The sequence below is a fragment of the Bidens hawaiensis genome, unplaced genomic scaffold (assembly GCF_021521415.1).
Source record: "Bidens hawaiensis isolate Kalapana, Puna unplaced genomic scaffold, B.hawaiensis_p1.1 tig00018425_1, whole genome shotgun sequence".
Classification (NCBI taxonomy): domain Eukaryota; kingdom Viridiplantae; phylum Streptophyta; class Magnoliopsida; order Asterales; family Asteraceae; genus Bidens; species Bidens hawaiensis.
This window is the reverse complement of record NW_027492783.1, coordinates 249,284-264,821: the sequence shown is the minus strand read 5'-3', so window position 1 is coordinate 264,821 and position 15,538 is coordinate 249,284. Positions and strand designations below refer to the sequence as shown.

General features: G+C 43.2%; 1 protein-coding gene across 1 annotated transcript; it reads right to left on the bottom strand.

The window, feature by feature from the left end:
* Positions 1–862: 862 nt before the first annotated feature.
* Positions 863–2,128, bottom strand: LOC143556050 (uncharacterized). Its single transcript, XM_077045482.1, has one exon. It carries the CDS (start codon positions 2,126–2,128, stop codon positions 863–865), a length of 1,266 nt encoding a protein of 421 aa, XP_076901597.1.
* Positions 2,129–15,538: the final 13,410 nt, after the last annotated feature.

Here is a 15,538-nt window from a genome sequence, read left to right as displayed (position 1 = left end):
CAACATCAACCTTCAAGCCACATATATATATTTTGTTTAGAGATCAACTGAATTACCTAAACCTCAAACTAATAGCTTTCAAAATTCCGAGGCTCCGACAGGCAATATTTATCTTATGTACAAATTCATGTAAACAACGATTATCTTTCAACTATCATACATAAACCGATTATTTACGTATCTGCTAGTCGAACCCTAAAGAAGTATATTAACAGCGTTTAGAACTACCCCAATACCCGAGTAAGCCTTTCTAAGACGAGATTTCAACCACCCATACTAATTTTTACGCTCTAGGCCTGACTCACCAGGAACATCATCAATAAGGAAACCCATCATTTTTAAATAAAACTCCACCGAGTCAAGTTTTGAACCTAAGACCCTAAACCTTCTCATGCTATTGAACCAGATGACCAACCACATGTAAAAAAAACCGGTTAACCGAACAAACCCAAAAATCAATCGAAACCGAACCGATTTGAATCTGATTATGTAGAAACTCGTTTGTAACTCTCTCAAATGAAACCATTTAACCGAACCCAAACCCAAACCCGATTATAACCCAAACCTAAACCCTAAACCGACCATAAACCAGTTTAAAAACCGATCACAGACGGTACCAAACCGTACCAGTTTCAATCCAAAGTTTGAAACTGGTTGGTATGGTACAGTGTACACCTCTAGTATAAACATTAATCACTAAAAATACCAGCAAGCAGAGCAAACTAACCCAACAACAATAACAATTTATAGTATCATAAGATCATCCACCAATCAAAAACCCCTTAATAATAATATATTATTATACATACATAGAAAGTGATCGTATAATAATAATAATAATCTGTAACACCAGAATTTAACCTCACCTTGCTCCACCACTATGTGCAGCAGTAGCAGCCGATTTCCTAATTGAAGCTATTCTCTGCAGCCTAATCTGCTCTCTGAACTTTGCTATAAACTCATCAGCTTTCTTATCCACATCTGGCCCACCACTATCACTACTACTTCCCGCCATTTCTTCTTCATTCTTCACATTATTATTATTATTATTATTATTATTATTATCATCATCTGAATCTTCCATTAATATCTTCCTCTGACTCCCTTTTCTCTCAATAAACCTTTCAATCTCTTTATCATGCGACAAATACTCATCCAATTCTGTTTCTCTTCGTCTTGCTGACGTGTCACTTACCCGCCGGTGACGTGGCGGCGGCGGCGGTGGTGGCGGCGGTGGCGGCGGAGCAGGGGTTTTGGAGAAAGATGGTTTCTTGGTGAGTTTTCGTCGTCTGAAGTCATCAATTGGTTGGGTTTCGGATAATAATGTTGGAATTGGTTGATGAATTTGGGTTTCTGATGATGGGTTTGGTGAAGATTTGGATGATTGGTATTTAAAAGAAGGTGAATTGATGGAATTTGGTTCAGGTGATTCATGCACACCAGGTGTTTGATGAAAGTCCTCTTTGAGTTCGGTCACCATTCTCCCCGATCTCGATCGCCACGGGATTGGGGAGCGTAAAACGATGTTCTCATCGGGTTCGGTTTCTTGATTCACACGGGAAATGCGTCTCGAGTTTGACCTATTAAAATATTTCGGGCTCGGGTTTGGGTTAGGGTTCGGGTTTGAAAACGAGTCAGAACTCGTTTTCAAGCTTTGAACCGGTAAAACGAGGGGTTTTTCGGTCGAGGCATCGTCGTCGGACTCTTTAGCCACGACGACGATGGGTTCGCCTCGATAATACTGCGAATTCCACGTCTGGACCTGCTGCTTATCAGGTCCAGACGTGGGTCCCAGGTTGTCATGATCATCATCGAAAACCGATGAGACCTGAAGCAACCTGGCCACATAAGACTGCGTGTTTTCGGGCTTAAACGGGCCGTCTTCCTTTCGGGCTTCATCGTTTCGTTTACTAAAAAGCCCGTAAGATACCGCGATCCCCACGAAAACAAGTTGTAAAAACTCCCAACTTGTGGTGTTGATTGTTTTTTTGTTGATCAAATCTTGAGATGGGAATAATGGTAGGAGTATAATGAATATAAATACAAATATTGCTTTGTATAAAAATTGTGTGTAGAATTTGGTTGGGTTTGGTGGGAGTTGTGGGTTGTTTATGGTGGTTTCTTCCATTGATTGTTAGTGTATTGGATTGTAATGAATTGAATTGAATGAATATGTTGATGATGGAGAACAAGAACAAGAACAAATCTTGAAAGCTAAGGCAAATGGTAAAGATTAAGATTTTGAAAGTAGGAGTTGGTTTGAAGCTATATATGCTTTACTTGCTTGCCTTTTGCTATATTTTTCAATATTTTTTTGCTTTTCTATATTCCCTCTTTTATATATATATATAAGATAAAAATCTATAAGATAAAAATCAACGGGTTCGTGTCTGGGTGTCGTTGGTTCATATAATGGCACCAGCTCGTACCACGTCATTCACTTTTTTTTTCCATTTATATTTGTAATTTTGTTGTTGCTGTGACACTGTAGCGAACGTAATTGAAACCGACTCAATTCCCGTCAAGATTGTTATTGGTCCATGTGATGTGTATCGACTTGTGCCACGTCATTCAGTTCTTCTTTGCTTTGAATTTGTATGTAAAATTTTTTGTTTGAGTTCCGGTATTGTAGCGAACATAACTGAAACCGAATAAATACACGTCGACTTGCTACTGCAACGACCGTGTTTTACATAGAGAATAATTGTTTTAGTTATGTTATGTTTTTATTATGAGTTATACGAGTATCCTGGACGTTTACTAACTAAAGCTTATCGATAGCAATCGAATTCTTGTCACTTGCTGTATTTGTTTTTTTAATATGTTACTTTATTATTATTATTTTATTATTATTATTATTATTATTATTATAAACTTTACGGGTGTTGCTACTATAATATGCGTTTATTTGATTTGTAAAACTCGAAGTATCTTGAGTGTTTACTAACAGTAGCTCACCAATGCCAGTCAAATTTGTGTTGTTTTGGTCATAAGTTGTATTTCATTTTCTTAATATGTTACTTTTTTTATTATTATAAGCTATACGAGTGACGCTATGGTAATATGCGTTGACGGGTTAAGTTTTTAATTTAGTGTAACAAACTTAACTCATACCAAATGAACGCACATTATTACACCCCTGCAAGTCCGTAACGTGATGGAAACAAACCTAGTTTTTATTTATTTTTCATTTAATTATATATATACTAGATGAATATTGGAGTACGTTCATGAAGTGATGATACCAAATCCATCAAGCTAGATCGGTTGGTATATTATGGGGGCACTTTGGTAAATTGAGGGGTGTTTATTGCAAGTAGGTTGCTTGAATGTGTTGCTGATTCTTGTTTCGAGATGCCAACGCTAGCTTTTCTATTAAAAATAAAATTAAAATATAATAAAATAAATGAAAAGAAAAAGGGAAAAGAATATTAGTGGGTATGCTTTTCTTCACTCTTGATATCATTCCTTTACGTATTAAGGAGGTCATCACAACAAAACAAAATAATCAGTTCTGTTAAGACTAAATCTAAGTGTGTCTAATGCTTTGTCACAACTTAAATTTGAAGTTAAAATGATCTCTTGTGGCATCATTATCAATTGCTGGTTTCGTTTGTTATTTATTTACGTCTTGTTAATCTTAAACCACTAACGTAACAATACCGATTTGTACTTTTGTATTCTAAAATAAAAAAACAATCAGCTGGTTTCCTGTCTAAGACCATGGGGGTGTGGTCGTGTGAAAACTACTCCTTATGGAAAGTGTTAGATATGCGTCACATTATTCCACACAACCAATATATAAAAGGCGTTGTTCTACATTTTACGGTCACACGATTGGAAACTGTCACGTCATTTTTTCAAAATAAAGTTAATGCTCTTATGTTTTTGTAGTAAGATATACAAAACATTATATAATCTTGATAAAAAAAACATTACATAATACGGAGTAATAATTTAAAAACATAGCATAATACTAATTAAAAACACTTAAATAATTATTAAAAAAAACCTTTGAATTCTTTGCCTTTTTAACCTTTTAAATTTATTATGAAGAGATTAATATTTACTAAGGACATCATTTATTTATTAGTTAAATAACTTATTTTTCAAGGAAATTACAATAATATACAATCCACGCCAATATAATGATATTGATGAGAGAATTAAAATCTTGTATGCTACAATGAATCAGTTTGGCTTTATAGCCATCTCAAGTACATATGGAAAGAAGATATTACACGAGATAAATTAAGAATTTTGAATTGCTACTAAAACCATTGACTATGAATGTTTATCCATAATACATCCTCGATGGTGTCATTCGGGTGGTGTAAACGGTTTTCAAGTTTCTTATGACGCGTTTATCGTTTTTTGGTGTTGGAACCTCATCTAAATATAAATACTAAACCATATATGTCTGGTTCAATTGGTTTTTAGGTGTAAACAGGTCAGATTTAAATGGGTGAACTTTAATCATGCGTGTATAAATTGAAGCTTATAACCTAGAAAATATCGCAAGTGTATAAAACCCATAATCAAGTAAGCGGTTAACCCGATTCACGAATATAGAAATCGTTTACCAAGCCATATAAATTAAATTATGGATTGTGTACACTATTATTCTTGAAAAAACACAAGTCTCTCAAATCAATGGAGCAAGAAGAAATGAAGAATGCAAATATTTTCCCAAATGAAACCGGTTGGAACACTTGCAACCCTCATACTCCACTAAGGGTATGCTTTGCTATTTGTTGGGGGCAAAAACGAGTAAGAGAATCTTTGTTCTAGAATTGGATAAATGGGCCCAAATTATTGAAATTTAAGATATACAATTTAATTTAAAAGTTGATTTTTAACTTGCCAACTTGCCATTCAAACGTGTTGAATGATCACTCAAGGCAAGCAAACGTTTTTGAAAAGCAGATAGTTCACGGTGCTCGTTCTATAGAAAACTTGAGAAGTAGTATGCTTGGTTCACCTCACCACAAAAAAAAAAGAAAAAGAAAAAAAGCAAAATGACAAACTTCTGTAAAAAGGTTTCATCTTCAGTCTAACTTCTGTAAAAAGGTTTCATCTAAGGTGAGAATGACTTGCTTTCGCGCATTCTTTCCGGTTCTTTTATTCATCGTTCTGATGATGCTTTTCTATCTTCTCTGTCATGTTCTGGGGGAATCTCATTTTTTTTGATGTTATCTCGAAGGTAGCGGGGACGAAGGCCCTCTCTTTGCTTTTTAGCAAGATGGGCTGCTCCTCGGCTCTGGCCTCAGTGATAGGCTGTGCTTTTCGAGTGCTCGTCACTGCGGGGGTCGAAGCCAATATGATGCCGTCGGGTGGGGATATAATTTGGTTGGGTTGTTAAAAGTTAAAACTTAAAAAGGGAATCTTTCAGATGACTCCAATTCATACCTTTGAGAAATTTCTTTTGAATTGAATTGATAAGAGATTGATTATATGATTATATTTTAGTATCTATAAAATGGAAAAGGTTTAAATACAAGAGTAAAGATATTGTAGAAACACTAGTTATTGTAAAAATGGTGAGAATAAATCCAGGGCGTCCATTTTTTTTATCAATGGTTGCAAAAGAGACATCTTGTTTATTTATTAAATGCAGACATCTAAATCGTACCCACAAAAATTGCATCTCACATTTAATTAATATTAACATTTATATCTAATCAAAGGCACACCACAAAAATCGTATACCATCATCAACCAGTATCAATTTGATTATGAACATCATATTAATCTGTGTTGTAATATAGTTGAAGAGGTATGTACCCGCCTCAACACCGAGCGAGGCGGGTCAACCCACAAGATATAGACAAGAGGCTTGAAATTAAGACGTTATGAAGGCACAAAGCCAAAACCTATGCGCATGGCGCATATAACATATGCTCACGCATTATGAAGGCACAAAGCCAAAACCTATGCGCATGGCGCATATCACACATGCTCAGGCATCACATGCTCAGGCATCACATATGCTCACGCACCATATATGCTCACGCATATCACATGCTTGTGCATATCACATCTGCGCATGAAACATCTGCGCGTGAGAATAAAGAGAAGACCTCGCGCATCCTCAGGATAGGCGCATATCACACATGCACATAATCAACCTCGTCCATATCCAAATCAGGATTAGGGCAACCTTGATTGTGCACGTCAGACAACCTTCCAGAAGGTATCTTTTTAAGGAATAAGAATATGCTGATGTTGACAGCTGCCAATGAAAGGTGGACAACTCAGCATAACCCATGTGCTACCACATGATTATAACTAATGAAAAAGCACCAGGTGTCCCCAAGGACACGTGACGCAAAGCAATTGGAGGAGGCCAACAAGGCCCTAATTGGGTCTGAGCCCAATCATTGGAAACCCTAGCACTATAAATACCACATCAACTCCACAAGGAGGGACACTCAATTACACAGTATTCAACTATATTAAGCATTACACTCCAATTCCCTTACTCTTATATTATTATCTTCTCCTACAAATTCTTATTCTCACACCGGAGGGTTACCCCAAAGAGGACCCCTCTGTCCCTTTCTGAGGAGTAAGTTTACGGTGCTGTTCATTTTGTAGGTGGAAGAACCCAGATCCCAGAGAACCATCGGTGAAATAGCATAATCACACCCGAGGAAAGTAGATCGTCTACCAGTGAGTCGATCCACGTTTCTTCATTGGCGCCATCCACTGTTACAACGGCAACAAGATCTCATCAGATCTCTAAAAAAAAAAACAAATTCTCACCATGGTTTCTGGCGTTCGTAATGTCGATCAAGTTCTGGAGGATATTGAACGTGAGGATGTTAATGAGGGACAGCAGTTTCTGAGAGTGCCGCGTGATTCTACGCGCACCACCAGTAACCGTCCCTTCATCACAACTCCTCATGGCCAGACTGAAACTCCTCCAGACGATCTCACGTTACAAAATCTTACCGGCGCGAAACAAAAAGGACCAATGGGTCCAGAAGATGAAACCAATGACCCTAAAGAATGGCTCATAAATGAGCAACGACGTCTAATGGACAAGTACAATGAGATGGTCAAACAGAAAAAGTTAGCCGACTTAACACAAAGGCTAGCGTTTGACAAGCAAGCCATTCAAGGAACAAAAAGGGCGCGCGCGCCGGAAGAGGGTCACTCTGTTCACACTGAACACGCTGAGTTTAGTGATGAAGAAGTGCACAGCGTCAGGAAGACGCGAGATACTCATGCAGGAGGCTCACAGCTCCGCGCGCAAATGAACATGGCGCCTGGAGCCAGAGCCGATCTGGATCTGCACACACCATACAGCCCACCAGTGAGAGGGCAAGTGGATGTAACCACACCGTACAGGCCAGCCATCTTGGTAAAACACTCAAAATTCACTGAGCGCATCGCGAAGGCCCCCATTCAGCACAAAACAAAGATGCCAAGTGGTTTGGGCAAATATGACGGCACAACAGATCCAGACGATTTCTTACAAGGTTTTTACAACACTGGAAACCTAGAAAGCTGGACGATGCCAACATGGTGTCACATGTTTGCTCGCTGCCTCACGGGCGCGGCGCGTGTCTGGTTCGAAAGCTTGCCAACTGGGCAAATCGATGGGTTCGAGGAACTATTGGAAAAGTTCCAAGCTCACTTCGTACAACAGCGCAGACACACGCGCGACCCTGATGACATCATGCACTGCGTGCGCAGGAATGATGAAACGATTGATGACTACATCACTCGTTTCAATCAGGAGTCTCTGGCAATCGGAGGTATCACTGAGCAACTATTGCGCGTGGCCTTTATACAAGGCGCACACAGTGATCAACTCCGCCGAGCTCTCGTAAGCAGAGATGGCATGCCAACCACTTGGGCCAAGCTAATGGAAGCATCGCGAGTCTTCGCGAGAAATGAAAAACAAATTGCCCAAGATAGAGCGAGAGAAAGAGGGCATCAAGCAGAGGCACCGCGCAGCAACGAAAGAAGGGGCAAACAGAACACTGTATGGTTCAGGTTGCAACCAACCAGTTTTTCTCCCGCAGAAAAACAGGCGCAACCAAGCTCACCTCAGCCCCAAAAAGACATTCGTAATCGCGGGTAAGGTGATAAGAGGGAAGGCGGCAGAGATCCTAGCAGACCTCTACCAAGAATATGGACTCCCCTCACTAAAACGCCTTCACAAGTGTTAAGCACTGAGAATGTCCAGTTCAAAAGCCCCAAGCCACTACACTACAAGGGACCATCAAACAGTGGCAAGTACTGTGAGTTTCACAAGTCCACAGGACACAACACTGATGCATGCCACCACTTGAAGGATGCAATTGAAAAAGATGTGAAATCAGGCAAACTGGCTCACCTGGTGAAAAACTCAAGACCAGAAAATGAACAACCAGAAGGAGCCTCTGCCAGCAAAAAGTTCAAAAGAATCTGTGTAGCCGAGGGGGGAAATCAAGGGCAAAGATCAAGAAAGAGAAGCGCGCAAATCCAAGGAGATTGGCGCGAGCAACATGTAATCTTCCCAAGAATCAGGGGAGGCCCTTCTATCAGCAGTCCTCTTGTCATCACTACACATATTGCTCATTATGAAGTGTTAAAAGTCCTGGTAGACACTGGCAGCGAATCAGACATCATGTATGAGCAATGTTTCAGAAAACTGGATCCGGCAGACCAAGCAAGGCTTGAAATTGTGAATGCACCAATCTCTGGTGTTTCAAATGAAATCATTCATCCCTTAGGTCAAATACAATTTGAACTAACTATGGGGGATGAGAAACACAAGCGAGCTGAAGTTGTCAACTTCTTGGTCTTGCCCACCACTTCTTGCCACAATATGATTTTGGGTAGAGGAACGATTGCCCAATTTAACGCAATACCGTCGCCAGCGCACGGCGCGTTGGGGTTCCCAACACCAACAGGTGTAACTTTTGTATACCGAGATCATTTGTGTGCAGTGACAAGTACTCCGCGGGAAGGGAGAATGAAACTTCCAATGGCAGACAACGCGCCAGAGGAATGGATTCTCAACCCAAAATTCCCGGAGCAAACAATTACAATTGGCGCTACGATATCAGACGACACGAGGTTGAGAATGAAAAGATTGCTCACAGCATATATGTCGGTCTTCGCGTGGCAACACTCTGATATGACTGGGGTTCCGCGAGACCTGGCTCAACATTCTCTCAACACCTTCAAGTCTGTAGAGCCAATTGCTCAAAAGAAGAGAGTCATGGGGGATGAGAAGGCGAGGGCCATGAATGAACAGGTTGAGGATCTATTGCGCGCAAACATCATCCGCCCGATACGATACCAGACATGGGTAGCCAATCCTGTGATGGTAAAGAAAAGTAACGGGTCATGGAGGATGTGCATTGACTTCAAGGACCTCAACAAAGCATGCCCAAAAGATTGTTACCCCCTCCCAAACATCGACGCAAAGGTGGACTCCGTGGCGCCATTCAAGCTAAAATGTTTCCTGGATGCCTACAAGGGCTATCACCAGATTCAAATGGCACCACAAGATGAGGACAAGACCGCCTTCAGAACAGACAAGGGTGTTTTTTGTTACACAAAAATGCCCTTTGGTTTGAAGAATGCGGGAGCCACGTACCAAAGACTTATGGATGCCGTTTTCAGCGAGCAAATTGGAAGAAACCTAGAAGTCTATGTGGATGATTTGGTGATCAAAAGCAGGGAGGAAAAACAAATGCTCAAAGACATCGAAGAAACCTTTGGGCGCCTAAAGGAAGTTAACATGAAGCTCAATCCGAGCAAATGCACTTTCGGCGTACAAGAGGGAAAATTTCTAGGTGTAATGGTCACCAAGGATGGTTTCAAGGTGAACCCTGAGAAGGTGGAGGCCATCCTTGACATGCCCTCGCCATCCACCATGAAAGAAGTTCAGAAGCTGAATGGTAGATTGGTATCAATCAACAGGTTCCTAGCGAACCATGCAAGCAAATCTACCCCATTTGTCAACACATTGAGAAATTGCTTAAAGAAAAGCCAATTCAAATGGACTCCTGAGGCCGAGCAAGCTTTCAGTGAGATAAAAGAATGTTTAATAAATCTGCCCGCGCTCACAGCTCCACTTCCTGGTGAAATTTTGACATTGTACCTATCAGCAGGAGAGCGCGCCATCGGCGCAGTATTGTTGGTGGATCGCAAGGGAATCCAAACGCCAATATACTATGTGAGTCGGGTGCTGACAGATCCTGAGACGCGCTATTCCATCATGGAAAAGTTAGTTTTGTCACTAACACACGCGTCGCGCAAGCTTCATAGATATTTCAATGGTCATCCCATTGAAGTTCTGACTGGTTACAACATCCAGCAAGTCTTGCGGCGTCCCGCGCTCTCGGGAAGGCTGACAAAATGGGCACTGGAATTAGGAGAGCACACGATCGCCTATAAGCCCCGTCCAGCAATAAAGGGACAAGTCTTAGCTGATTTCATCGCGGAAATTCCAGAAGGAAAAATTGAAGAGGCTCAGCGCGAGGTAGACCCTCCGCGAGCCAATGATGAAGAAAATGTTTGGAGATTGTTCACTGACGGAGCTTCAAACAACGAGGGGTCCGGCGCAGGCCTCAAACTGGTGGATCCAGAGAATCATGAATATACTTACGCCATCAGGTTGGACTTCAAGAGCACCAACAACGAGGCTGAGTATGAAGCCCTGCTGGCTGGGCTGCGCATCGCGCACAAATTCGGAGTTAAAAAGCTAGAGGCCCATGTTGATTCATACTTGGTAGCAGCACAGGTCAATGGCCTTTATGATGCCAAGGAGAACACCATGCCTCTGTATCTAGAGTAGGCGAAAAAGCTCATCGAGCAGTTTGACTGCTTCAGAATCACTCATATTCCGCGCAGTGAAAACAAATCTGCTGACGCGCTGAGCAAGATGGCATCAACCAGCTTCGATCACTTTGGCAAAGATGTCAGGGTAGAAGTAATGAGCAACCCGTCGGTGGTAGCGAAGTCTGTCCTTGTAACTCATACAACCCCTTCATCATGGATAACTCCAATAATGGAATTCTTGAGGGAGGGAAAGGTACCGGACAATCGCGCATAGGCGAGGAAGATAAGACACAAGTCGCAGAGCTATGAACTGCTTGATGGTACATTATATCGACGCTCTTATCTTGGACCGCTCATGAAATGCCTAGATGCTGAGGAAGCAAGCTATGTGATCAGAGAGATACACGAAGGAATCTGTGGAATACATGCTGGCCCGCGCATGGTGGTTGCCAAGGCAATGAGCGCAGGTTACTATTGGCCAGGCATGTACTTGGACGCTCTAAAAGAGATCCAAAAATGCAAAGCATGTCAGAGCTATGCGCCAAACACCATGCGGCCAAAGAACAACTTGATTCCGATGACCTCCGCATGGCCTTTCCACAAATGGGCAATCGATATTGTGGGTCCCCTACCGCAAGCGCAAGGGCGAGTAAAATTTTTGGTAGTGGCAGTAGACTATTTCACAAAATGGGTCGAAGCCAAGCCATTAGCAAAAATCACAGCCGAAGCGATGAAGCAGTTTATTTGGAGCCACATCATATGCCGTTTTGGCCTTCCCATGGAAATTGTGAGCGACAATGGCAAACAATTCACTGACAAGAAGATTTCCAGCTGGCTCAAGGAATTGCGCATCAACCAAATCTTCACTTCGGTATACCACCCTCAGGGGAATGGCCAAGTGGAGCGCGCGAACCAAAGCTTGCTAAATGGGCTGAAGAAAAGGTTGGAGGGAGAATCCCATTCTTGGGTCGACGAGCTACCTAATGTCCTGTGGGCGCACAGGACATTAAGCAAAACCAGCAATGGCGAGTCCCCGTTCAGCCTAACCTATGGAACGGAGGCAATGATTCCAGCAGAAATTGGATGCCCATCCCATAGAGTGCTCATGATGAACAAGATTGATAACGAGCGCGAAAGAAGGTTGGATCTCAACTTACTTGAAGGGCGCAGAGAGGCGGCTATCATCAGTGAAGCCAAATACAAGAAAAAACTGGAAAAATATTACAACCAGCGCGTGAAAGAATGCCACTTCAAGAAAAATGATTTTGTCCTTCGAAACAATGAAGCTAGCCGCGCGATACCCCCGGGAAAAATGTCCCCCAATTGGGAGGGACCTTATCAAGTCTCGGAAGAATTGGGAAAAGGCGCATACGCTTTAAAAGATTTGAATGGAAAGAAGATCCCGCGCGCATGGAACGCGGCACAGCTTAGAAAATGTTTCATGTAAAAAATGTCAAGTTTGTAATCAAGGCTTTTTAAGCCATTATGAATAATGATACGCGCTATCTTCTCTTAATGTGGATTCTATTACCTTTTGCATACATGTTTCACACTTCCCTTTATTAATTTTGAGCAATATGACAACATTGTATTGACATCAAAAAGAAATAAAACGAAGTAAAACATACATGCGCGAGCTTCAAGCTCAAACGCGTTAACGAGTCTTAACTCTAAAACGTCAGGGCCTTAGCCCAATAATATGAGCCTTAGCTCAGGGCCTTAGCCCAATAATGTGAGCCTTAGCTCAAATCACTCACAACATCCATCCTACATGCTGCGCAGCCTGACCATAAAAATACCTAAGCACAACTAAGGCAAAGCAAATGCCAAAACATAGTTGTTAAGGTCTCAGGTCGAGGTCGCGCATGAAATTGTAATGGATATCTGAGTAACACATATTGACACGTAAAGGCTAAAAAACTCATAATTCCTTATAATAAATGCGCGATAACGTCGCGCAAAAGAGGAATAATGAAAACGCCAAGGCACGTGTCAACATAATCAAGATATGGCAAAATCACTTACGATATGACAAGGATTAAGTATAATAATTTCCTTACAACCTTGTTCTTATTTCGACGTGCAAGCATATCTTATATTCAACAAGCAAACATGCAATATAAAGAGATGAATGGGGAATGCGCAAGATGCGAAGAAGGGAAAAACAAAATTTCATTCCAAAGCATTGAAATTTACAAGTTTACAAGATGATGAGATACAAACTACAAATAAAAATAAAAAACATGAAGGGCTTCTCAGGTCTCCACGTCGACGTCAGCCTCTTCATAGTCCTCATCACCGCCCTCAGCATCTGGCGCAGCCCGCTCCTCGTCATCTCCAAACTGACCATAGTCAAGTTGTTCGTCCTGAATGGAGTCTTCTATCACAATAGTGTCAGGAGCGGATCCTTTGGCCACGCCAGAGCCGCTAGCAGGGGCAGCATTCCCCGCGCCATCATCGCCGTCACCAGCCCCTTCGCACTCGTCAAGTAATTTCTTTAGCGCGCCGAGATCGGGCTGGTCAGCAAGCGCGGATATCTGCAAATCATATGAAAAAATATGAGTACAAAAAAAAAAGACTTGGAAAATAAGTCAAGGTAATCTCATTAAGGTTAAAATACCTGCCCAAGGATGGGAATGGGAGTATTCAAATACTTCTCCCCCATCGCGGCCATATCCGCGAAGACAACGTCGAGCTGGTAAGGGTAGTCGGATGGGTTCTTCTTTAGTGCGCTATATTCACAACCATCCTTGAACCCTTCAGCTCGACCCACCAAGCGCGAGGCAGCGTTGCAATCCATCACAAGGGCCTGAAACTCGTCTGAGTATTTCATCGCATAAGCGCAACGAGTCATACCCTGTGAGACTAGCCATTGGCGATCCTGCGCGAGAGAAGAAACAGTCGTCTCGAGGGCAGGAATCTGAGAGTTTAACAACTCAACAGTTTCCTTAGCCTGTTTCAGCTCCTCTTTGTCGGACGCTGCTGCCGCCAAGGCTTCTTCCTTTTCCGCTCGCGCAAGCTCCAGTGCTTCCTGGCTAGACTCTGCCGTCGCCAAGGCTTCATCTTTCTCGGCCTGCGCGGCCGCCAGCTCCTTCTTCAGGCGCGCAACCTCACTCTCCAGTGATGATTTGTCAGTTATAGACTGGACAAGAGCTTGGTCACGCGCCTCAGCGTCCAGCTCCAAGTCGCGCACTCTACGCGCGTACTTGGCCGCGTCCGCCTCGGCCGCCTGTAGCTTCTCCCGCGCAGCCTGTAGCTCATGACCGCGCTTCACGAAGGCGGTGTTGGCACTTGCTCTGTTCTCACTGAGCTCTGCTTGGAGCTTCTCAGCTCTCTCTCGAGCATCAGAAAGATGCCAAGCAGACACTTTAGCCTCTTGCTTGGCTTTCGCAAGAGCATCACGTACCTTTACGTAATCATAGCGAAGCTCTTGGGAGGCAGCAAAGAAAGCCGACCCAGCAAACAGATGATCGTTGAGCAAGTCATCGTGAGCGCGGCCCTCCTGAAACCTCCTTTCAGCTGGAGGCACAGAATGAGCCCAGAAGTCCGCACACACACCCATGTACTGAAATGAGCTGTCCTCAGTAATATTCCATCTCGGGCGGTAAATGTGATCGGCTTCCTGCAAACACAAAGTAATGATCTAAGTCATCAAAACACTAATATGGAAGTCCGCACAGCGGAGCAAAAAAGAACCTATACCTGCGGGGATGAAGCAGAAAAGTCAGCGCCAGCCCCACGAGAAGACTGCGCCGGAAAATCTCGTGGCGCTGCAGGGCTGTCGCGGCCGCCGTCGGAGTCTTCAACTTCAAACTCCTCATCCTCCTCTGAAACAGGCCTTCTCTCCTGCGACCTAGAACCAAAATCAGTCTCGCGAGGAGGGCTGTGCGCAGGAGGAGGTGAGGGAGGTCTCGACGCCGCCAGATCGGCGCGTAAAACGGCCTCCTGCTCCTTAGTAATCCCGATGAGGGGAGATTCAGCGCTTGCAGGAGCAGGAGCAGAACCAACGGCGCTGGCACCGGCGCCAGGAGTGCCGCCAGCAGCTTGTACGCCAGCTATGACTCCTATGAAAAAATTAACAAAAAGAAATGGTTCATGACTTGATCTAAAAGAAAAAAGTCAGAAAATAAAAGCGCAATACATACCTTGGCGCAACTCCGTTCGCGAGGCAAACATCGCCATGAAGTCCATTCTCCCCTTTTTCGAGGGTAAAACAGGGGACTTCAAAGCGACCTCCGGCGCAGGCTCGGCACCTTGTCGCGCCTGAGGTTGATCCACCAAGGTCGCCGGCTCTACAAACATTTGAGTGAGCAAAGATTAATTAGTAATTCTATCAGAATCGCGCTCATAGAACGAAAAAAGATAAGCAAAGGATAAGCAAAGTATACCTGTCGAAGGCGCAACGCCGCTTCCCTTTTCCATCGCGCGAAGGGAGGAGGTGGTGGCACCATACCTCGTGTGGACAGGAGGTCTGCCCACTTTTTGAGGCAGGGAAGACAAGGAAAACTTGGTGGTAAACACCTGGGTTTTCTCAAGTCCCTTCGCCTGAGTAGGAGGATCCTGAACAACAGGGGCATCATCTTTCTTCTGTTTCTTACTGGCCCCTGCGCCAGTTTTCCCTTTAGCCTTACGCTTTAGTTGGAGCGCCTCCTCCTCCTCTTCCGCGAGCTCCAGTTCGTAGTTCTCAAGCGCGTCTACAATACACGCAACAGAAAGGTTAGCCAAATCTGGTATTATAAAGGCATAAGCATAA